We start from the raw sequence: 26153 nt of genomic DNA, 5'->3' as shown, positions 1-26153 counted from the left end.
GGAAAATGTACTAATGTTTCTTTGCCCTTCCAATGTATAGTTTTAAAAATTACATGATCATTATAACAGCCCTCTCTAATAATAGAGCAATAATGTCAAGAATCCCTTTGTATGACTCGTCACTTTTATGGTACCTAATGCTACTGTATACTTAATAACATAGATTTTAAAGTTGTCTGCCTCAAGTGTACTAATTAATACTAAAATAAAGTTGTTACTTTAGAAGCAAATTGAGAGTTTTGGTGTTTTTTATATTTTCTTTTTTCTTTTTTTTTAAGATTTTATTTATTTATTTGACAGAGAGAGACACAGCGAGAGAGGGAACACAAGCAGGGGGAGTGGGAGAGGGAGAAGCAGGCTTCCCGCTGAGCAGGGAGCCTGAGCAGGGCTCGATCCCAGGACCCTGGCTGGGATCATGCCCTGAGCCAAAGGCAGATGCTTAATGACTGAGCTATCAAGGTGTCCCTTGATGTTTTTTTAAATAAAATCAAAACATTTTTACATCTCTCTTGCAAGAAAATAATTAATAATTATGCTTGGAAATGCATATCCCTAAAATTTTGGAAAGACAACTTATAAAACATTTTTATATTTGATTAAAATTTTTATTATACTTTTAATTATAATATATATGCACCTAAATATTAAGTATATATGTATATGTTATATATATATAATATATAACATATACATATATATATAACATATATATATGTATATATGTATATGTACATATACATATATACATATATATGTAGACCCCCTAGGTATATATTTTAGTATGTATATATTTATAGTATACATATTATATATATAATATACCTACTGAGTATAAACAAAGTATGAAAGTAACATGTTAATTTATACAGTGATTAGTGGAAAAGCTAGGGAGTTCAAAGCAATTGAAGATAAATAGGGGGGAAAAGATGTTTAGGAATATAATCTTATCATTGCATAAGAGTGAATATATGATATTTCATTTGACTTAAAAAATGCTTACTTGAAAATGGGAATACTAACTCAGTAGCTATCCAGTATCTATGGGCATGTTTCCATAGTAGCAATTTAATACATGTGAACAATTTACTGTTAAGGGTTTATTGCACAACCCTTTTTGCTCCTTGAGAATTCTGCTTTGGGTTTGGTCTAAGGCCACACCCAGCATATATCTCAGACCTACCACCTTTGAGTTGCCATATCATCCAATGGGCATCTTAACTATTAAAATAATCCCATTTTTTCATTTTTGTTTTTGGGAAATAATCAAACTGATTTCTGGGAATTAAAAAAGTACAGCAGGAAAATAATGATAATGGCAGAAAGGGAGCCCTCAAGGATGAAGAAGAAAGTAGTATGAAGAGTTCCTTGGCTAAGGGTGTTCCAACAAGTCCACCCTGCTGAACTCGCTACTCAGCAAACCAGTGTGAAGAGGGCATGCACTGAGGTGCACCTTACTGTGTTAACACAATGTCAGAGAGAAAGGTGCTGAGGGGGGCAAGTGGGCAGTACAACTGGTCCTTTCTCTTTTTCACATTTCCTATCTACCTAATGTTAGATCTTTTTTGGTTTTTAAAGTTAATGCACCAGATGAGGTGAAAAATTGTTACAATGGTATAAAAATTTTCAAAGAAGGTGAAAGGGGCCAAGGAACAATAAGCTGGAAATGATATAACAAGACTTCAGGAGCAAAAGAATCTCAGCCGTTCCTTTCCCTGAGAGGGGAGGCAGACTTAGCACTCAACTTTAATAGGAGTATAAATGGGAAGTTGCACATGGTCTCATCAAAGTTTTTAGTGAAGCAATAGTGAAGTAATAGTTTTCCCCAACTGCATACATACACATACACCTATATACATTCCAAAAGAAGTCTAAAGTTTAAGGATAAAAACTTCTGAGTGTCATAAATTATAAATTTATTCCTAAAGGATTTTCCACTGAGAATCTTCTAATTTACATCATTTAAAATGCTCCCCTCCCAACAGTTAGAATCACTGTATAATTAAAAATATTAATTTGGACAACTGGGTAATCTAAAAATAACTTTAGTTGTTATGATTCAGGCAATCTAATCCCTTAAAAATATACATATATGTAGATCTATAGTGGATATAATAAGACAAGCTTTGATTTCTAGAAGGATTTTTAGACATGGCTAATTCAATTCACAGTCGTTTTTAGAATTCTTGTATCAAAATTGCACCACTAAAATATTTCCTTAGATACAAAGGCAAATTTTAGAACTTAATGGGAAATATTATTTCAAGAATAATTCTTGAACAAGATTTTTTTTTAAAATCCACAGACCTCTTAATCTTCCATCATTTTTCCCTCCCTTCTCCTTAACTGCAACTTCTCTCCTAACATTTTTTCCCACATTTCCCAAATGTACACATTAAAAAAAATAGTACATATGTTTGCATTCATTATACTAAATAAACATGGATTTGTGTACTCTGTGTTTAATTTTTTAAGTTAGTTGAAGTTCTTATATTTCATTCCCTGTTAACTATAATTACTTCTGTTCACACATATCAATTTGCAATAATTTTTTTAAAATTCATGTATGACCTTTAAGTTTTTCTCTTAGTGGATCTAAGACTTTAAAGTAGGTTTCCCATTGGTGATTTCATATTTAACTGACAAACATTAATGTAATAATTTCTCTGCTCCAAGTCTCAATGTAGGTTCTAGGTCAAAAATAAAAACAAACAACAAACCTGGAAAATTTCATTTATTAGCCCATGTACACCTAACACTTGGAGAAAAAAAAAACTAAACAGAGTGGCTTACTGAAAAAAACAAAACTAAACAGAGTGGTTTATTTCTCTACAGGCAGATTATGATCATCTAGGCTAAGGGAAGCTCTGTGCAACTAGGAAAATTTGTGCTGGGGAAACAATAAAACATGTTACAAATAATCTCAACAACATAATAAGTATTTATTTATCATCCATCATGCATCAGGCACCTTGTCTTTTCCATACAATAATGAGGATCATGTCCTTCCAGAGCTTACAGTATGTTAATAAATACAAATAATTAAACGATGGTCAAAAAATAGGGTATTAAATGTTAAGATAAGTATAGGAAACTATGAAAATATACATCAAATGCATATAATTTAGTCTGGAGTGGAGAATGGTTAAGGAAATATTTCCACCAAGTGGCACTTAACTGGTCATCTGAAAAATAAGCAAGAGTTAAACAAGAGAGTATGAAAGGGAAGAATATCAAGCTGAGGCAAATATACAATTAGATCTGAGGCAAGAGAAAGCATGACACATTTGAGAAACTGAATAAATTTAGGTTGTCAGCATCATTAAAAGCATGGCGGTGCAGAAGGAATGAAGACGAGCCATGACACAAAGAGTCTGGGAGGAGATGGTCAAAGATTTAAGCAATGAAAAGGAATTAAGTAGTGAGTAATGCGGTCTGATATGACATTTAGACAATCATTGTGGTCACGATATGGAGAATGGACTTTGGCAGACAAAGCTAGAAACAGACAAAACAACTGTTGCAGGAATCCAGGACCACAGGATGGGTCTGAAGATATGTAGATGGATTCAGAAATAATTATGTGGTAAAATTGATGGGATTTAAATGAGTGAATATCGAGGGTGAAAAGAAAGAAGTCATGGTTGACTCCAGGGACTCTGGCTTGGACTAATGGGCACGTTGCTGCCATTTGCTAAGCTAACGAGTTTAATTTTTAACATGTGAAGGTTGAGGGGCTTTGAGATGTCCAAATAGAGATGTCCAGTGGGCCCGCACCTGTAATAAGGTCTCGGTTAGAAATATATATGAGTTTGGGAGTTATCAATAAGTTGATGAATATCGAACTTACAATGTGGTTGAGTTTAGCCAAGAATTATGTATGATTAAGAATTCACCCAAAAAGGGGGGCGGAGCAAGATGGCAGAGAAGTAGGAGACCTGGATTCCGTCTGGTCTCAGGAATTCAGCTGAATAGGGATCAAACCATTCTGAACACCTACGAACTCAACAGGAGATCGAAGAAAAGAATAGCAACAACTCTGAATAGAAAACTGACCACTTACTGGAAGGTAGGACATGCGGAGAAGTGAATCTGAGGTGATATTCGGGAGAATAGATGGCAGGGGAGGGGCCCTCTGTCAGCTGCTTCTGGCAAGTGATAGAGCCATGGAGCACAAAATCGGAACTTTCAGAAGTCAGCTCCACCGAGGGACGTCGCTCCAGAGGCTAAGCTGGGGGTGGAAACCTCTCGGGACAGTGTGGTCTCAGGATCCTCGGGGACACAGAAAGACCGGGGGTGCCTGAGTGCGGCAGAGCTCCCAGGTATCAGAGCGGGGAAGCCGGCTGCAGAGATGGAGGCAAGGTGTGGGCTCTCAGCTCGGGGTTGCCATAAACCGTGATCCACAGCACAGTCGGGTCACTACTCCTCCAGCAGGGACCCAACAAATGGCAGATACGGGGAGACTCCCCTTCCTCCTCCAGGAGGAGCGGCGCGAGAGCGCACTGCAGGGATCTGCTGGGTTTGGAGACTCCACATGGGGTCGGGTGCCAGAGATAGAAACGCTTGGTCACAGGCCGGGTGAGCACGGAGTGTGGCCGAAGACTGGGGAGACGGGAGTGACTGTCTGCTTTTCTCTGGGGGCATACTGAAGAGTGGGGCCCCGAGTTCTTGGCTCCTCTGGGGTGGAGATTGGAGGCTGCCATTTTCACTCTTGTCCTCCAAAGCCATAGGGAAAGCTTGCAGGGAACAAAAGCTCCCGAGAGCAAACCCGAGCAGATTACTTAGCCCCCGGACCGGCAAGGGCAGGGCAATTCTGCCTCTGGCAAAGACATTGGGGAACCACGGCAACAGGCCCCTCCCCCAGAAGATCAGCAAGAACAGCCAGCCAAGACCAAGTTCACCGATCAATGAGAACGGCAGAACTCCAGCGCTAAAGGAATATTGCACATAGAATCCATGGCTTTTTTACCATGATTCATTAGTCTTTCAAAGTTAATTTTTTTAACTGTTTTTTTTTTAATTTTTCTTTTTCCCTTTTTCAACCAACATCTTATCAATGCCTTTTTTTTAAAAAAAATTTATTTTTCATTTTTAGAGTCATATTCTATCCCTTCATGGTAGTTACCCTTGTTTTGGCATATATATATAAGTTGTTCTCTCTTTAAAATTTTGAGATACAGTTTCTTCTAACAGATCAAAATATACCCTAAATCACTAGTGTATGGCTTTGTTCTAGTCTCCTGCCTGATCACATTCTCCCTTTTTTTTAAATTTTTTTTAAATCTTCTTCTTTTTTCAAACAACTTCTTATCAATTCCTTTTATAAAATCTTTTATAATTTTCAACTTTACAGTCATATTCCATCCCTTCATTGTATCACCCTTATTTTGTACATATATAAGTCTTTCTTTCTTTAAAATTTTAGGAGGCACTTTCTTCTAACAGACCAAAATACACCCAAAATCTAGTATATGGCACTGATCGATGCACTGGCCTGATCATATTTGATCATATTTTTTTTTGTTTTGTTCTGTTTTTATTTTTATCTTTTTCTTTTTCTTTTTTTTATTCTCTTTCTTTTTTCTTTCTTTCCCTTTCTTCTCCCCTGGTTTTAGGTCTTTTTTGATTTGTTTAGAGTATATTTTCTGGGGATGTTGTTAACCTGTTAGCATTTTGTTCTCTCATTCATCTAGTCTCCTCTGGACAAAATGACAAGACGAAAGAAATCACCTCAACAAAAAGAACAAGAGGTAGTACTGTCTGCCAGGGACCTACTCAACACGGACATTATTACGATGTCGGACCTAGAGTTCAGAATCATGATTTTAAAGATACTAGCTGGCCTTGAAAAAAGCATGGAAGTTATTAGAGAAACCCATCCTGGAAAAATAAAAGAACTAAAATCTAACCAAGTCAAAATCAAAAAGACTATTAATGAAGTGCAATCAAAAATGGGGGCACTAACTGCTAGGATAAATGAGGCAGAAGAGAGAATTGGCGATATAGAAGACCAAATGATGGAAAATAAAGAAGCTGAGGAAAAGAGATAAACAACTACTGGATCACAAGGGCAGAATTCGAGAGATAAGCGATACAATAAGATGAAACAACATTAGAATAATTGGGATCCCAGAAGAAGAAGAAAGAGAGAGAGGGGACAAGGTATATTGGAGCAAATTATAGCAGAGAGCTTCCCTAATGCAGAGAAGGAAACAGGCATCAAAATCCAGGAGGCACAGAGAACCCCTCTCAAAATCAATAAAAATAGGTCAACACCCCAACATCTAATAGTGAAACTTATGAGTCTCAGAGACAAAGAGAAAATCTTGAAAGCAGCTCGGGAGAAGATATGTAACCTATAAAGGCAGACACATTAGATTGTCAACAGACCTATCCACAGAGACCTGGCAGGCCAGAAAGGACTGGCATGATATCTTCAGAGCACTAAATGAGAAAAATATGCAGCCAAGAATACTATATCCAGCTAGACTGTCATTGAAAATAGAAGGAGAGATAAAAATCTTCCAGGACAAAAAAAACCAAGGAATTTACAAACACGAAACCAACCCTCCAAAAAATAATGAAAGGGGTCCTCTAAGCAAAGAGAGAGCCTAAAAGCAGCATAGACCAGAAAGGAACACAGACAATACACAGTAACAGAAACCTTACTGGCAATACAATGGCACTAAATTCATATCTTTCAATAGTTACCCTGAATGTAAATAGGCTAAATGCCCCAATCAAAAGACACAGGCTATCAGATTGGATTAAAAAACAAGACCCATCGATATGCTGTCTGCAAGAGACTCATTTTAGATCCAAAGACACCCCCAGATTGAAAGTGAGGGGGTGGAAAACAATTTACCATGTTAATAGACACCGAAAGAAAGCTGGGGTGGCAATCCTTATATCAGACAAATTAGATTTTAAACCAAAGATTGTAATAAGAGATGAGGAGGACACTATATTCTACTTAAAGGGTCTATCCAACAAGAAGATCTAACAACTGTAAATATCTATGCCCCTAACATGAGAGCAGCCAATGATATAAGGCAATTAATAACAAAAACAAAGAAACACATTGACAACAATACAGTAATAGTGGGGGACTTTAACATCCCCATCACTGAAATGAACAGATCATCTAAGCAAAAGATCAACAAGGAAATAAAGACTTTAAATGACACACTGGACCAAATGGACTTCAAAGACATATTCAGAACATTCCATCCCAAAGCAACGGAATACACATTCTTCTCTAGTGCCCATGGAACATTCTCCAGAATAGATCACATCCTAGGTCACAAATCAGGTCTCAACTGGTACCAAAAGATTGGGATCATTCCCTGCATATTTTCAGACCACAAAGCTTTGAAGCTAGAACTCAATCACAAGAGGAAAGTCCGAAAGTACAAATACATGGAGGCTAAAGAGCATCCACTAAAGAATGAATGGGTCAACCAGGAAATTAAAGAAGAATTTAAAAAATTCATGGAAACCAATGAAAATGAAAACACAACTGTTCAAAATCTTTGGAATACAGCAAAGGCAGTCTTAAGAGGAAAGTATATAGCAATACAAGCCTTTCTCAAGAAACATGTAAGGTCTCAAATACACAAACTAACCCTACACCTAAAGGAGCTAGAGAAAAAATAGCAAATAAAGCCTAAACCCAGCAGGAGAAGAGAAATAATAAAGATCAGAGCAGAAATCAATGAACTAGAAACCAAAAGAACAGTAGAACAGATCAACGAAACTAGGAGCTGGTTCTTTGAAAGAATTAACAAGATTGATAAAGCCCTGGCCAGACTTATCAAAAAGAAAAGAGAAAGGACCCAAATCAACAAAATCATGAATGAAAGAGGAGAGATCACAACCAACACCAAAGAAATACAAACAATTATAAGAACATATTATGAGCAACTCTATGCCAGCAAATTAGATAACCTGGAAGAAATGGGTGCATTCCTAGAGATGTATCAACTACCAAAACTGAACCAGGAAGAAATAGAAAACCTGAACAGACCTATAACCACTAAGGAAATTGAAGCAGTCATCAAAAATCTCCCAACAAACAAAAGCCCAGGGCCAGATAGCTTCCCAGGGGAATTCTACCAGACATTTCAAGAAGAATTAATACCTATTCTCCTGAAACTGTTCCAAAAAATAGAAATGGAAGGAAAACTTCCAAACTCATTTTATGAGACCACCATTACCTTGATCCTCAAACCAGACAAAGACCCCATCAAAAAGGAGAATTACAGACCAATATCCTTGATGAAAATGGATGTAAAAATTCTCACCAAAAAACTAGCCAATAGGATCCAACAGTACATTAAAAGGATTATTCACCATGACCAAGTGGGATTTATCCCTGGGCTGCAAGGTTGGTTCAACATCCACAAGTCAATCAACGTGATACACTATATTAACAAAAGAAAGAACAAGAATCATATGATCCTCTCAATAGATGCAGAAAAAGCATTTGACAAAGTACAGCATCCTTTCTTGATCAAAATTCTTCAGAGTATAGGGATAGAAGGTACATACCTCAATATCATAAAGGCCAGCTATGAAAAACCTACAGCGAATATCATTCTGAATGGGGAAAAGCTGAGAGCTTTCCCCCTAAGGTCAGGAACATGGCAGGGATGTCCACTATCACCACTGCTATTCAACATAGTGTTAGAAGTCCTAGCCACAGCAATCAGACAACAAAAAGAAATCAAAGGCATCCAAATCAGCAAAGAGGAAGTCAAACTCTCACTCTTTGCAGATGATATGATACTGTATGTGGAAAACCCAAAACACTCCACCCCAAAACTGCTAGAACTCATACAGGAATTGAGTAAACTGGCAGGCTACAAAATCAATGCACAGAAATCAGTGGCATTCCTATACAACAACAAGACCGAAGAGAGACAAATTAAGGAGTCGATCCCATTTACAATTACACCCCAAACCATAAGATACCTAGGAATAAATTTAACCAAAGAGGCAAAGGATCTGTACTTAGAAAACTATAAAATACTCATGAAAGAAATTGAGGAAGACACAAAGAAATGGAAAAACGTTCCATGCTCATGGATCGGAAGAACAAATATTGTGAAGATGTCAATGCTACCTAGAGCAATCTACACATTCAATGCAATCCCCATCAAAATACCATCCACTTTTTTCAAAGAAATGGAACAAATAATCCTAAAATTTGTATGGAACCAGAAGAGACCCCGAATAGCCAGAGGAATGTTGAAAAAGAAAAGTAAAGCTGGCGGCACCCCAATTCCGGACTTCCAGCTATTACAAAGCTGTCATCATCAAGACACTATGGTACTGGCACAAAAACAGACCCTTAGGTCAATGGAACAGAATCGAGAGCCCAGAAATGGACCCTCAACTCTATGGTCAACTCATCTTTGACAAAGCAGGAAAGAATGTCCAATGGAAAAAAGACAGTCTCTTCAACAAATGGTGTTGGGAAAATTGGACAGCCACATGCAGAAGAATGAAACTGGACCATTTCCTTACACCACACACAAAAATAGACTCCAAATGGTTGAAAGACCTCGATGTGAGACAGGAGTCCATCAAAATCCTAAAGGAGAACACAGGCAGCAACCTCTTCGACCTCAGCCGCAGGAACTTCTTCCTAGAAACATCGCCAAAGGCGAGGGAAGCCAGGGCAAAAATGAACTATTGGGATTTCATCAAGATAAAAAGCTTTTGCACAGCAAAAGAAACAGTCCACAGAACCAGAAGTCAACCGACAGAATGGGAGAAAATATTTGCAAATGACATATCAGATAAAGGGCTAGTATCCAAAATCTATAAAGAACTTATCAAACTAAAGACCCAAAGAACAAATAATCCAATCAAGAAATGGGCAGAAGACATGAACAGACATTTTTCTAAAGAAGACATCCAAATGGCCAACAGACACATGAAAAAGTGCTCAACATCGCTCGGCATCAGGGAAATCCAAATCAAAACCTCAATGAGATACCACCTCACACCAGTCAGAATGGCTAAAATTAACAAGTCAGGAAATGACAGATGTTGGCGGGGATGCGGAGAAAGGGGAACCCTCCTACACTGTTGGTGGGAATGCAAGCTGGTGTAGCCACTCTGGAAAACAGTATGGAGGTTCCTCAAAAAGTTGAAAATAGAGCTACCATATGATCCAGCAACTGCACTCCTGGGTATTTACCACAAAGATACAAATGTAGGGATCCGAAGGGGTACGTGCACCCCAATGTTTATAGCACAATGTCCACAATAGCCAAACTGTGGAAAGAGCCAAGATGTCCATCGACAGATGAATGGATAAAGAAGATGTGGTATATATACACAATGGAATATTTTGCAGCCATCAAAAGGAATGAGATCTTGCCATTTGCAATGACATGGATGGAACTGGAGGCTGTTGTGCTGAGTGAAATAAGTCAATCAGAGAAAGACATGTATCATATGACCTCACTGATATGAGGAATTCTTAATCTCAGGAAACCAACTGAGGGTTGCTGGAGTGGTGGGGGGGTGGGAGGGATGGGGTAGCTGAGTGATGGACATTGGGGAGGGTATGTGCTATGGTGAGCGCTGTGAATTGTGCAAGACTGTTGAATCACAGATCTGTACCTCTGAAACAAATAATGCAATATATGTTAAGAAAAAAAGAAGAAGAGAGCAGGAGGGGAAGAATGAAGGGGAGTAAATCGGATGGGTAGACGAACCATGAGAGACGATGGACTCTGAAAAACAAACTAAGGGTTCTAGAGGGGAGGGGGTTGGGGGGAGGGTTAGCCTGTTGATGGGTATTAAAGAGGGCACATTCTGCGTGGAGCACTGGGTGTTATGCACAAACAATGAATCATGGACACTACATCAAAAACTAATGATGTAATGTATGGTGATTAACATAACAATTAAAAATTTAAAGTATAGACATAAAAAAAAAAGAATTCACCCAAAACACTGAAGAATGTCAGTATTGAAGAAATCAGAAGAGAGAAGAGATGCTTCAGAAAAAACTGAGTAGCAATGGCAGGAGACATAGATACAGGTTCAAGAGGGCATTGGGTCATACACAGATGCTGAGGTTAGATAATATTTCTAGAAGAAAGGATAGGTCAATAAGGAGCAACACTGCTGAGAGTTAAAATGAAAGCTAAATCATCTTCATTGTGTTTTGCCAGAAGAAAGACATTTGTGACGTAGTGAGAACACTTTAGTGAAATAGGAAAAGCAGAAACCAGATTTTAGAAGAACCTGGAGTGGGAGGTGAAAAGAGGAAAAAGCAAGTAGAAACAATTTCTAGGAAGTTTGACTTAAAAGAGGTGGAAGAAACTGGGCTGAAACTGGAAGCCACATGTGGTTCAGGGAAAATTTTCTTGTGCTCTTGCATGTTTCATTGCTAAAAGAAAAGGCGGTGGAAGAAGAGAGAGGTTAGAGTGGAGATGATGGAGTAAGGAAGCTCCTTGAAAAATGAAAAGAGACGCAATCCCAACTGTAGATTAGAGATTTGATTTAGACAGATGGAGGGATACTCCTTTTTTGGAAATAGGAGGAGAGGAAAAAGAAATAAGTAAGATGCAAACAATTGTGTAGACTCAGTAGTAGAAAGTCCATGAATATATTATTTGATAGCTTCTCTTAAAAAAAAAAAGAAAAGGCTTCTTTCCCAGTGGTGAATGAGAGGTATAGGGAATTTATTTTAACATTTCATTTATTTATTTATTCATTTATTTATTTATAGTGGGAAGAGGGGCAGAGGGAGAAGGGAGAAAGAAAAGGATCCCAGGCAGACTACCCCTGGCACGGGGCTCGATCCCATGACCTGAGCTGAAACCAGGAGTCTGAGCTTAAACAAATGGCTGAGCCACCCAGGCGCCCTGGGGAGAGAATTATTGAGCAAAGGGACAATTTCTGTCTAAAATGGCCACCCTAATGAATAGGAGATAACTATAGAAATACAGCACCGATGACCAGATAGAGCCAGGGGCATGAGTTGAGGTTAATTGCCCGGATTGAGAGTGACACAAATCAACACCATTATCATCATTATCACCATAATATTTCTTGTAAAAATAATGTGTTTTGACAAAAATACATAAATTAAAAAGTCCTTGTGACTGGTTTTTATAGGAAGGATAAACTGGGATAAGTTTAGAGGTCATTGTCTGCAGAAATCACGTGTTGACATATCCAGTAACTCTGATTGCAACACTTTTCAGAAAACACACCCTTCTTTGTTATCACAGCACAGGCATTATCTTCAACCTGGCCCAGGACTTGAAATCTGTAGAGGAAAAAGCAACATCCTGTTCTCATTTGGCTAAAAACACAACTGTGTATATTTTGTATGTTTTCTCCCTCCTTAGGAGGGATGTACTCTCCAAACTGGAGATCTAAGACACTGTAATTTTCAGACAAGGAATGCCTGTTAAAAAATGACTTCATTAATGAAGGTAGTTGCTCCAAATAGTTTCTTACCAAAAATGGTCATTTGTAAATGGAAAGGCTATGTGGAATTAAATAAATATGTGAATAAGAAGCACTGGTTTCCCAATTCCATGTGATCATACCAAAAAAAATTAAAAATAAAGATCTTAGAGGACTGTTATCTGTTATGGTCTGAATGCTGTGTTCCCCCCAAAATTCATTTGTTAAAATCTTAACCCATAAAAGTGATGTATTAGGAAGTGGGGCCTTTGGGAGGTGCTTAACTCATGAGGTGGAATCCTCATTCATTCCTTATAAAAAAGACTCCAGAGAGATCCCTAGCCCCTCCCACCATGTCCTCACATGGCTACAAACCAGAAAGAGGGCCCTCACCAAAACATGACCATGCTGACATCTTGATCTTGGAGTCCCATTTTCCAGAGCAGTGAGAAATAAATTTCTGTTGCTTGTAAGCTACCCAGGCTGTGGTATTTTGTCACAGTAGCCCAAAAGGACTAAGATAGAGGATAGTCCTGCCCTTTTAGGAGAAAAAGTCCTTTTATTACTCCAAAGATTCCTGATTCAACTTTTTAAGTATCTGCAACAATGGAATGATACCAACTTTATAACAGACAGTATCATATTTATCATTCTAAAATTTAGAAATATCAACACATCTAAAAATATGCATGTTTTTCAAAAAGTATTAAACCAATTTTCTGTAGAAAATTAAACTATTACCCTTGTCATTTTCCTGACCTAAATCCCAAGTGTAACACCTTTCAAAAATCTTGCTTCACTGTTTGCCTATAATAAGCCTCCTAACTTCTACAAGAGATCCTAAGAAAGAATGGTATATCTAGACTTTACATATTAAATGTGGCAACAGTAACCCCAGACAGAATGGCAGAAGGAGTGAAAGTTAGAGTGAGCAATCGAGAAGAAGACCTTCCCACTTTTAAATGTTTTAAACTCACATGGACTCCTCAGCAAGGGAATTTCTGTGCATTTGTGTATATATGGGTGTACCCAAATCCTTTACCCTTTACACGAAAGAAGGAAAATTCCCCTAAGTTCTGTTTTTCCATGATATTTTAAGCCAACTTTTCTTGTCTTGAACAAATAAGCCAAAGGGCATCTAAAAACTCTGAAAGAAAACCCTCAATTTTAAAAACAAGATTGGCAAATTAGTAATTCTAACCAAGTTTGCAAGTGGGTTGATAGAGCATCACTTTAAAAAGATGATGATACATTTCTATTAGAAATAATCAAAGGTAAGAGTGCCTGGGTGGCTCAGTCCGTTAACGGTCTGCCTTCAGCTTAGGTCATGATCCCAAGGTCCTAGGATCAAGCCCCCCACTGGGTGTCCTGCTCAGCAGGGAACCTGCTTCTCCCTCTCCCTCTGCCTGACACTCCCCCTCCTTGTGCACTCTCTCTCTCTCTCTCTGCCAAGTAAATAAATAAAATCTTAAAAAAAAAAAAGAAAGAATCAAAGGTAAGTTTTTAAAATGAATTTAGTGCTTGATGTACAGAGAATATGATGGCATGGGTAGGTACGGAGTGTAAATTTTAACAAGAAATATTGTAAATAGTCTCTGGATAAGAATATTCATTTGTAGGGTGAATTGCTCTGTTTCAGAGCATTTTTTCCCCCTACTCTCAGCAAGTCTGGTGGGCCTGCTCTATCACTCCAGAACATCTATAGTCTTCCTAAATCCCCTTAACGTCACATCTCTTTAAGAGACGCAACAAAATTCCACATTTTCAAGAAGTGTAATTAACTTTGGTGATACCAGAAACCTTGATGCTGAGAGTAGAGAGTTTAACCCTGGACTCCCAGGAGCTTCTGCCTGTGTTTTGGATATTAGTGTCTAACGTCTAAAGACTTTAGCACTCTCTACCCATGGAACTTAAGCAGAAATGAATGAGGTGCATCAAAGTAAACACACATATTGTTGATTGGGGTGACACTATTTAAAAAAAGTCAAATGCTATTTGTTGTATTATGTAAAACATATTCCTTAATATTTCCCAATAATTGAAGTCTTCCTACTAATCAAAATAAGGATTATTTGGTTAACTTTTAAGAAATACTTCAAAAGAAATGAAATTTCGAGAATTTTATGTAAACTACAGTTTTCCATTTCTACCTCTAGGATTATAGATAAACTCAAAGCCCAAATAAGATAATAAATTAGCTTAGAAGACTTCATTTCTTTAAGGCAAATTTCCTAATCATTCACTTATTAACAAAGATCAAAGTCTTCAGTCTAGGGAACCATTTGGCTATCTGGAGTTTCAGGCAACCCCCCATTGGGACTGGCTGTTGAGAGACTCAAATGCTAAATACTCACAACTGTGGATTTAAAGGGGTGCCATCCAGCCAGGTCCATGTCTTTTGTGGGTGTGTGATGTTCAATCCAATCCAAAAGTAAATTCCATCTTGTATATTACTCTGTATGAAATCCTATGAAAAAGGATCCAGAGGAAACAGAGTTAAACCTATTAAAATATGGTTTTCTGGCTTTTGTCCAGACTTAAGAAAGTCTTGGTATTTATCTCCCTATTCACGAAAATCTTAAGAAGTCTGAAGAAGTTTCCTATATATTTAGGGAAGGAAACTGATGTAGGAAGGTTTTCAAAACACATGACTCATATATATTATGTGCAGGCATGTGATGCTTAATGGGATTCATGGGGATGATGATGTGAACAGCGACTGCTGAGGGGGCTCAAAGAGGATGTGAAGACAAAGCTAGGGATGAATAAGTCTGCTTAAAGGAGCAAGAGCTATTCTCAGAGTGCTGTTGCTAATGTGCAGTCTTGGGGAAAACTGGTGCCTATGGTAAAACTACCCACGAGCAAACTAAAGAGCCCATCTTCCCTACCCAAGATACTAGGGATATTGCCAGATACTGATAATATTCAAAGAGCTCGTATCTTTCTTTCCAAGAGGTCTTGTGGAAGGACGCATTGATATCCCAGCTTTGTCACTCACATGCTGAGTGAAATAGGCAAGTTTTACAACCTGTCAAGTTCTGCAGATTCTTCCGGAAGTGGGGAAAATATTACCTATCTCATAAAGTCACTGTGAGCACTAAGCTTGATAACATTTGCAGCATGCCTACCACAGTGCCTGGCATTTGCTAGGAATTCAATAAATGGCCATAATTATGAGCACCATAATTCTATTATAAAACCTACTTTGGGGCACCCGGGTGGCTCAGTCGCTTAAGCTTCTGCCTTCAGCTCAGGTCATGATCCCAGAGTCCTGGGACTGAGCCCTGTGTTGGGCTCCCCGCTCAGCGGGGAGTCTGCTTCTCCCTCTCCTTCTGCCCTTCCCCCTGCTCATGCACTCTCTCTCTCTCTTGCTTACTCTCTCACTCTAGTTGTCTCTCAAATAAATAAAAAATAAATCTTTAAAAAAAAACCTACTTATTTCTCTCAGCTTTAGGAGGGCTAATTTTCATGACAAATTAGCTCTTACCAGTTCAGCCTTGTCTTGGATCATCAAGAGATGCGATTTCATTATTAAACAGGATTTTTGACTATCGGTCCATGATTTAAAGGTTTTTAAAAAATTATAGCATTTCCCTTTTTTCTGCAGCCAGTTATTAGGGCATAAGTTTAGCCTCGGTTTTGCTGAAATGGGAAAATACGAAAGATAGGAGAAGAGCAAGTTTTGAATATCAAAAAAATGTTTTCACTAATTTTGTAAACTTTTCCCTTAAAAGTAAAGATTTTGTCCCATTTTTAAGAAAAGAACTCCCTTTCCACTGATGAATAGTCTTTAGAAGAGATAAATGCCAGAAATATTCATAATTATTGAGTAATTACCACATGTCAAATAGTTTCCTATCTTTTTATGCACACAAATATATGAAATGTTTTTCCTTACAAGAAATGTATAAGATACATAAAATTATTAATTTCATATTCCTCATTTTGTAAATAAAGATAGTACAGTTAAGGAGAAGTAAACAAGTATAAAGTGGGGAGACGAATGTAAATGTTAAGGAACTTACTCAAGGTTATAACTAATACAGCCAATATAATAAGTGGTAGGACATAGGGAAACTTAAAGTAAAACAGAGTCTAAAAGGTATAAGGCAAAAACTGCTGTGGAAAAAAAATACATATACATCCTTTTCAGAGTCCCTTGCTGGTACAAAAAATATATATTTCATGATATATTTTATCAGTAATTTTGTAAAACAAATTTTTCACCATGACCCCAATAACCTTAATGACCACCAAAGGTATCTCTGAAAAGGAAAAATTTGAAATAGGTATTAAAATAAACCTATCTTCAAAAATAGGTACACACAGGTTTCAAGTAAACTAATAATTTCTTGTATTTTAAGCCGCATGGTAGGTTCATAAGTATTGATTGCATTCTATTTAAACTGTTGTATATCTTAAGTATTGTATATTTTTTAAATATCCACAAATTTGTGTACAAACTTGCCTGATATATTAAATGAAATGAACATGAAAATGTAAACTATAAAATACTCTGTACAAAAGTTAGTTATCACTGGCGAAGCTCTTTGAGAGAGAGTATGAGGAATCGTATTATATGGAGAAAATATCACATACTAAGTTTCTGTTTTCAATCAGCAAAGTACCCTGATTTTCACAACACTCCTCCCAGAACATTTTATTTTATAAGTCATAACAACATGGGCATTGAAATAGTTTATTAATGAACTAGGTTTTAACTGCACTGGCCAGGAAAAATACCTCAAAACACACTTCAGACCAAAGCTGGGGACAAATTTTGGTTTTGCTGAAATTTAATATCGTAAATTATTGACAGAAATAAATGACCTTAAGCTCTTGTGCTTATTTAGAGGTTTACTGTGATATGACCTTTGCTGTGGTAGCATATGGCCTCTAAAATAAAACACGAATTATTCACTTCACTCTTCTATTTGTTTGCCTGAAAGTCACATACTACAACAATAAAGAAGCCCAGGCTCTTGTCAGTGCAGTAAAGTGGAAAGAAATTCATCCATTGGAAAGTACAGTTATTTAGAGTGTGAGAGACTATTATTGATATACCAAAGATATCTCTTCTCAGCCTTTTGGCTTAAGATCAAGTGATACGCCAAAGACAAAGTGATGAAAATAGCAAATAATTTTTGAGTGCTTTAGTGCTGGGACCCCCATGGTAGAAAGGCTTCCAAGTGGTCTAGAGAAGCCTAGAAGAGTAATGTATGGGGAGCAATATAGAAATGTCCATAATGGAGAAGCACTGAGTTGACCTATTACAGAGATGTGATATATAGACTAAAGTCTTAAGGGAAAAGTGCCAACATAAACATGCACATTAGTTATATTTTTCATACTATTTTCCATCACTCTCTATGACCATCAATATTTAATTAGAATGCATTTATTAATTATCTAAACTTAACTTACAGTTTAGACATATATTTTGGCATAAATCATGGTATTTAAACTATGCAAAGTTTATAGTTTGGGTAGATTTTTTACTTAGAAAATAGTTGTAACTTGGGAGAAAAAGTTAATTTCCTTATTCTACAACAAGCATTGATGAGTAAGAAGAAAATAAACATTATTTTTTTTTTAAAAAGACAAAGTGAAAACCAGGCAGTTTACAGAGTAAAAACATATAAATATCCAATGTATGTGATTTGATTTTTAATTTCCTATTATGTAAGAAATGTAACTAAAACCAACGATGTGTATTTTTATCAGATTATATCAGTGTTACAGTCTGAACTGTGTGTGTGTGTGTGTGTGTGTGTGTGTGTGTGTGTGTTAGAAGGGTTCAGAGGGTAGGATGTTGCAACAGAGAGATAAATATCCAAAAGAAATGGATTGGATCATCAATGAACAAAGACTTGAGGTTGAGAGAGTATGTTGCATTTTATTACCATACTGAGGTTTATTTTGCTGGAGGCTAGAGTGAAAAGAGGAAAGTTGCATTATGAGAAATGAGACTGCTATTGTAGGAAATCAAGACCCAGAAAGAAACAATGTTAAAGTGCTTAGGCTTATAGTCCTTAGATTTTAGTCCTTAGACTGTAGAAAGTCACTAGAGAGTCTGAAGCACAAGAGTGCGGAAGGAGAGCAAAATATACCACCCTGAAACATGCCTCCTTGGCATAAGGTTTATCCCGAGGTGGTTGTTTTTAAGAAACTGCAGACACAGAAGTTCTGAAAACCTAGTAGAAATCATCCTCTTGTAAGAGACATTTACAGTTACATGGGAAATCTCCATTTGTAAGGGTGTCCTTCCACTCTGTATCAGGAAGAAGAAGATGACCAAAAGCTCTAGAAACTTATTAAAGGAGAAGGCATGGATTTAAATCTTCACAGCAACCATATCCTTGTTTACTGCACTTTGCCTGAAAACCTCCCATAACTGGTGAAGGTATTAGGAGTTAGTGACTTTCTATCTTTTGTATATGCCTAATATAATCAACAGATGCAGGAAGAAGCCTCCTCTGAGCTTCCCTTATCTGACTAAAAATAGAAACTTCTGAGATAGGAGGTTGTCATAAATTCCTCTTTGGAGTGGTTTACTCCCAGAAAAAAACCCTTTCTGGAGGAATTCTGTGACTATGAAGAGGGAAAGACTACACATACCTGTGTATACAGACACTATTACTTTATTATCTCCAGTTTGTTCTCCTGAAAAGGCCATTTGTGTTTCCTAAAGAAATGTATTTGTTTTTCCCTGAGAAGCCACATCTTGCCCCACCTTTCTCCTACTAAGCTAGGTATAGAAACCTTTTACTGTAACTGGGCAGAGCTAGCTACTTCTTTTGTTACCTCTCCTATGAATGCAAATAAACCTTTTCTTCCTGTTAATTGGTCTTTTGACAGTTTAATTCACAGGCCCCCTGGTACCAAACTTAAGAGGGTAGAGGAAAAGTTTTTCTTCCTCTACAATACAATGAAATATAACCACTTACTTGTGAAGTTTGTATTGTCCTGCTGTTTCCTGGGAGAAATATTCATACAATCACAGTCTTTGATTCCATGCTCGCTACTTAGGTGACTTACTGCCAAATGAAGGAAAGGAGTAACACTAACTAGATTTCTACAAATATAAGCTTGTGCCTTTTAATCATCCGTTAAAACAAAACTACAAATGAATGCACACTGGTGGCTAACAAACCTGTCTATAGCATTTCAACCCTATATTTTGACAAAGGATGAACAAACTTAGAGACTCAGGAGATTTCCACTTATGAAAACGTATGTAGAAACAAACAATAAAAATTATCTAAGTAAAATTAAAAATATATTGAAATTTGTGTCTGATTGGCATGATAGGTTAGAATGCTGTGTGATCTTGAACTTTTACATAGCTTTTCTGTTTCTCAGTTTACTCATATATAAAAGGGGAAAATGCTTAACAAACAGTTGTCTCGAGACTAAAAAATGATGTATGTAAAATGCTTATCACAATTTCTAACACATAGAGGGTCACAACAGGGACACCTGGGTGGCTCAGTCAGTTAAGTGTCTGACTCCTGATTTCCTCTCAGGTCACGATCTCAGGGTTGTGAGATCAAGCCCCATAGAGAGCCCTGTGCTGGGTGTGGAGCTGATTAAGATTCTCTCTCTCTCTCTCTCTCCCTCTCAACCTCCCCCACCTTGAAAAAAGAAAAAAGAAGAAAAGAAGGTCACAACAAATAGAAACAGTAACAGATATAATTACCCATAGCTCTTCCTGAAATAGAGCTCATTTTAGGAATAATTCAGGTTAAATTTAACTTGGTCTTAAATTTTCAAACAGCCGATAAATTTTGTCAGAACTTCAAAATATCAAACTACTTCTAAAGTCTAAAAGCTTTATTTAAAGGATCAAAAATCTAAGTGCTTTTACCAAAATATAAAACTTCACTTCATAGAATCGTGACTGCCAAACCCACACAATTTACCAATTAATTAAAATTATAAGCAGAATAGGCTTTCTAAATTTACAAGTTTGTTGCCTCCTCTGTATAGGGACAAAAATACTCATTATTAACGAAATTATCAACTGTGTCATTTAATACCAATGTAGTTTAAGTAATAGTGGAAGAATATGTTAGGTAAATGTGAAAAATGGTTCTGGAAAAGTTGGAGAAATAAAGGGAAACTCCAAAGGAAATACATTAATCTCTACAGTTGAACATACAGCTTTCAGTTTACTCACCCCAAATAGTTAGTCCAGTCACTGTGGCAGTGAGTATAACCAGCACAATGCTGCTCAGTCTCAGAACAGTGCGATGCCACTTGGGACATTTAGGGTAATCTGTAATAAATAATTTTTCTTTCTGAAACATTTAGTCATTTAAAACAAACTTGAAAATACATCATAGAAATGTATAATTCTGAAGGGTGCACATTGTCTTAAGGAGAGGGAAAGTAATATTCAATCTCTGTTTAAATTATCTTGATATGAACACATACTTAATTATCTTTAAAGAATTGAGTTTATTGATGCTAAATTTTGAGGTCCATATGTTTCATGTACTATTTATTAAATATCCTTCTTATGTAACACTTCCATTCAACAACTACAATTCACAATCAAATTGGTGGATATTAATTGATCAGCTGGTTCGTCAAAACATTGCCACTAAAATTTGTCATCTACCTTCATTTACATCTTTTCTGAATCACACAGATATTATTCAGTGGGACTAAAGCCTGGGAAGGCAAAATATAACTAATACCAGAATAATTGAACAATAATAAAAATGAATGTCAAAAAGAGAAATATAAGCAAGACTGAGTTTTGTAGCCATCTTCTCAAATGTTGTTTGAAATAAGAATTTTATATTTATATCAATTCATGAAACAAATCTCAGATGCTAACCTTTATAATTACATACCTTGCTTTAATAAAATAGCATTATAACACTCATAATCTTCAACCCAGGTCAAATAAAATCTGATCCATTACATTCCATTAATAAGATCTACATAAACATATTATTTAAAAGTAAGATAAAACATTTTCTGATTAACAGATTCTAGTTCAAATTCTTAAAAGTCCTCATTAAAAGATTAGGATTAAAAGACACACAGAAAATTCTAACTGTATTACAATCTGTGGGCTAATGGAGGGTTATAGGTTCTTACCTTTGCATGCCCACTTGTGTTGGCAATGATAGGGATGCTTTTTTGGCTTCTGCATCATTGATCTCTCTGTGTTTTGCCTCTGTCCAAACATCCTGTAAATAGAATAATCCATATTTGAATGAGATGGAAAGAGAGACATTACCTGATCAAAAGCAGAGTCAGCCTCTACAAACTGTGGCATTGAAATAAACCCAATAGCTGAAAACCACAAAGGATGTGATTTAAGAGTGAGTTGAACTTCATTTTTTTTAAGTAAACTGTTCCTTTTAGGATAGTTTTAGACTGGCAGAAAAATTGTGAAAGTAGTACAGAAAGTTCCCATATACATCATACCCAATTTCCCCTATCACTACTATGTTACACTAGTATGGTAAGTCAAAATTAATGAATCAATATTCATGCATTATTATTAATTAAATTCTATACTTAATTCATTTTTCAACTAAAACCTTTTCTTAGTTTTTACTTAATACATTTTTCTATTCAAGGACCACATTCAGGATACCACAGTTCCTTTATTCTTCACATCTTCTTAGGATAATCTTGGCTGACAGTTTCTCACTCTTTCCTTGTTTTTGATGTTTGGTTTTGTTTTTTGTTTTTTTACAGTTTTGAGAAAAGTGGGTCAGCTATTTTGTAGAATATTCTCAAATTGGGGTAGTCTGATGTTTTGCTCATCATTACCCTTGGGTTAAAGGTTTTTGGAGGAAGATCACAGAGATGAATTGCCATTCTTATCACAACTTATAAAGAGTATAAATGTTACTCTCTTTTCTCCATTTCCATACTGTACCCTTTGAAAGGAAGTTAATATGTGCAGCCCACACTTAAGAAGTGGAGAGTTATACCCCTTCTCTTTCACAACAGAGTATCTACACGAATTATTTAGAAATCTTCTGCAGGTAATTTTTGTCTAATCTCCCATTTACTTCTTTATCAATCATTTATATCAATAAAACTCATTCATATTTATTTGATATTTTCCATAACAATCCAATACTACTTTATCTATTTTGTTGCTCACATTGTTCCAGCTTTGGCCACAGGAACTCTTTCAGTTGGTTCCATGAGTTCATAGCCTCCAAAATTATTTTTTTAATTTGCATACATTAAGGTTCACTCTTTCTGCCATAAAGTTCAGTGGGTTTTAACTAAAACATAATGTCATGAATCCACCATTATAATAGCATACGGAATAAATTCACTGTCCTAAAATTTAAATCCCTTGTACTTCACTGAAATAAAGAAGACTTGGGAATAAAGGATTGAGACATAATTGGAGAAAGAATGATCTGATTCTGGACATAAGTTTGAGATGCCTATTAGATATCCAAAGGGAAATGTCAAATAGGCAGGCAGATATTTGTACCAGGAACTCAGGAAAAAGAACTGTACATGAAGCAGAATTAGCTCTAGAAAGTGCTTGCCTGGGGCTGAGTCCTGTCCCTTGAAGAACTTTGACAGTTGCAGCTAAAACAGAAGGATGGAAGCCAGTAGGTAAGACTGAGAAGGGGAAGCTAAAGATGGCAGAAGAAATACAAAGACAAGTTCAGAAATCCACAAAAGAAATTTTTTAAGTCAGAGGGGGTCAGTCAACTGTGTTAAATGCTGCTCAAAGTTCAAGAAACACAAGGATAGCAAAATGGCCATTGAATTTGGCAATGTGGAATCCTTAGTGACATTGATCAGACCTTATTTTGTGAAGAGAAGAGAATGGAATATATTGAAAAGAGAACAGAAGGTGAGGCATTTGAGAGTGTATACTTAGCCAAATCTATTGACAAGTATACTCTGAGAGGAATAATGGGATAGTAGCTAGAGGAATATGTCTGGTCATGAGAGTTGTTTTAAAAATATAGTGAGTCCTAGAGCATTTTTTGGTAATAGAAATGAATCAGTGAAAAGGAAAAAATTGGTATTGCCAGAAAGGGTGGAAAAGGAATAACTCAATAGTGTTTTGAGAAGTCAAGAGCAAATGGGTTCCAGAGTACAAGTGGCTGGGTTTGCTTTTTATGGGAGCAAAGATATTATTTCCACTGTAACAAGTGGAGAAAATAGGTAGAGATAAAGATTTTAAATGTATACTGTTGGTGAATAGAACAAGGATGATCCTGTGTTTGAATTCTAGACACATTTGGTTCAATCTGCCAAGAGTTGTGTGCAGACCTATAAATTGTTTTTCTATATCAAAGAAAAGCATCTGTGGAAGGACAACCACAGTCTCTTCCTTTGCTGGCCACTTATTTCCTCTCTGCCGTAGTTCTGGCATTTCTTGGGCATATTTTGAAGACTGTGGTTTACCAAAAACTTCATCATATATGTTCTATGCTTTTGTGATTTATTTGAAATTTCACAGAAAAAAAATAACAAATTAGACCAGCATATATCTAAGTGGATATGAAACAGCAAACTGACTAATTGGGAGCCAGGTATATTATCAGGAGAATTGCTATTAAAAGGAGAAGATTTGGAACTAAAGGAGAAGTTCTTTCAGCAGTATCTTTACTAGAAGAGACCATTCTCCAAAAGGCTGGAGGAGAGTGGGGGAATATAGAAGGCAAATATGGTGAAGAAAAGAAGAAAAGAAGAAGAAGAAGGAGAAGAAGAAGAAGGAGGAGGAGGAGGAGGAGGAGGGGGAGGAGGAAAATGATAATGACAGAAGAAAGGAAATGATAACAATATTATGGCAATAGAACTTAGAGCAATTTAAAAAGCAAAGTAAAAAGCTAAGATTGACCTTAAGATTATTCAGTGACTAAGAATTTTTTGTATTCTTGTACTTACCATATGAATATTGGAGTTACCTGTGTAAGTAGCAGAGATCATTGCTTTTCTATCTTTGGATTTACATCACCTAGTAGAACGCTTGAGGCATGTAGCTGTAAAAATATGTCTGTGTTAAATAAACAAATACACGAATGGGGTTGATGAAGCCCAGTTGGTGCAAAGTGCAGTTCATTTACATGAACACACTTAAGATTGGAGGCAGAAAATGAAAAAATGAGGTAGGTATTCACTTATTTTGAAATAATAGAAACAGATATTTTATGATTATTTAAATAGTAGATGTTATTTCTAAATTGTTTTGAGTATTTATGGCATTCAGTGACACATATTATTTCATTTAACCGTTCAAAACACTCTATGAGGACTCTTCTTTCCAGTTTATTGATAAGGAAACTAAGTGGCAGCGAGAACAAGTTACTTGATGTGGGGTTGGAACTAGAATGTGGATCTCTACAGTCTGGCGCAGAGTCTCAACTCTTAAAACATATGACTATATCATTTCTCAAATCAAGCAGACAAACACACACACATTTTCCCAAAGACATCTATTCTGTACCACCTAAAAGTCTTTCGTTTCTCTTTATCCTATAAGAAATTTTACCAGTGACTACTAATGTGTGAATAATCATCTTTTCAATCACTTACTGTGCATTTGATTCAACCAAGAGCAATAGCCTCCTAATTACTTATTATTAAGGAAACATTTTGATAGGTAAAATAATAAAAATGAGCATTAGGAACTTCAGGGTCTCCAAGACAAAGAGAGCAAAGTGGTCTTTTGACAACAGAAAAATTTCATCATATGGAGGCCAGACCAAAAGATTCAAGAGGGAGAAATAGGTTATATAAAGAATGATTTTCTATAATTGTCTAGAAAAGGCAGGAATCATAAAGAAGAAATGGATAGGTTTATTGATAATCAAATGTGAAACTTGTGTACATCATAGCAAAAATGAAAGAAAAATAGCCACAAAACTGCATGAAATGTTATGGAACTGGTAGATTCCTTCCCTACTCAATACCATTCACCAAATAGTCAAATAACAAACATTATTTGATGGCACAAGGTAATTTATTCAATGGCCAGAGAATGTAGAAGGGGAACTTATGCTCTAAAGACCCCTTCTCCTGAGAGGTAGAGGGGCATAGATGATATGGCTGGGGGGCAAACCAGCGGTGCTTAATGTCGGCCAGATTGCAGGAGGAGGAGATGACTTCCAGGAAGGTAGGTCACATTCCTTTTTCTTCCTTATTTCGTGGCACAACACCCTTGGGGAGGAGATTTTAGTATGTTAATGTAATACAATGAAGGAATATTATGAACTTTGGCCCACTTTGTCATCTTGGGTCTGTCTGGTTCAATCCAGTTTCTTGTGGTCTGACATCAGGTTTATCTGGGTGGGAACACCTACAGGGGAGATACTAGAAAAACACCCAGCTTTTACAAAAGTTCTCTGTGGAGCTCTTTGGGGCTCATCTGGTGACAGAAACACAACTTTTTTCTATGTTAGTTGATTAATTGTATTTTCCCTTATGCTTAAAATTTTTTACCAGATCTATTGAGGTATAATTGACATAAAATAAAATACACGTTTAAAGAATACAGATTGATAAATTTGATATACATATGCACCTGACACCATGACCACAATTAAAATAATGAACATATCCATTATCTTCAGTTTACTCCTGCTCCTTTGTGATCATCCCAAGTCTCTCTGCCCCACCTCAGTCACTAGGCTATGTCTTTTGTCACTGTAGTTAGGTCTGAATTTTCTGGAATTTTATGTAAATTGAATTATAAGATATGCACTCTTTTT

At 36.5% G+C, this 26153-nt stretch overlaps 1 protein-coding gene across 7 annotated transcripts in view; it reads right to left on the bottom strand.

The window, feature by feature from the left end:
* The window catches only part of LOC114221644 (killer cell lectin-like receptor subfamily F member 1), a 51870-nt gene that overhangs the window by 17394 nt on the left and 8323 nt on the right, over positions 1-26153 (bottom strand). For 3 of the 7 annotated variants that reach the window (XM_088025904.1, XM_028119729.2, XM_088025905.1), the window contains exons 4-9: positions 24351-24425; positions 21547-21638; positions 20615-20713; positions 19383-19472; positions 15923-16077; positions 14790-14902 (exon numbers count right to left, since the gene is read on the bottom strand). In XM_088025904.1, the coding sequence (XP_087882030.1) occupies positions 14790-14902; positions 15923-16077; positions 19383-19472; positions 20615-20713; positions 21547-21637 (548 nt within the window). In that variant the 5' untranslated portion in view covers position 21638; positions 24351-24425. Of the gene's footprint in view, positions 1-11742; positions 12293-14789; positions 14903-15922; positions 16078-19382; positions 19473-20614; positions 20714-21546; positions 21933-22570; positions 23867-24350; positions 24426-26153 lie in introns of those variants that run through there. The other 4 variants (XM_028119726.1, XM_028119725.2, XM_028119724.2 and 1 more) reach the window with 4 other exon arrangements.

Source organism: Eumetopias jubatus, unplaced genomic scaffold, assembly GCF_037043125.1.
Source record: "Eumetopias jubatus isolate StellerSeaLion01/CBP00866 unplaced genomic scaffold, mEumJub1_p1.0 scaffold_8, whole genome shotgun sequence".
In the NCBI taxonomy this organism is placed as follows: domain Eukaryota; kingdom Metazoa; phylum Chordata; class Mammalia; order Carnivora; family Otariidae; genus Eumetopias; species Eumetopias jubatus.
The sequence above is the reverse complement of the archived record's forward strand: the minus strand, read 5'-3'. Positions and strand labels throughout refer to the sequence as shown.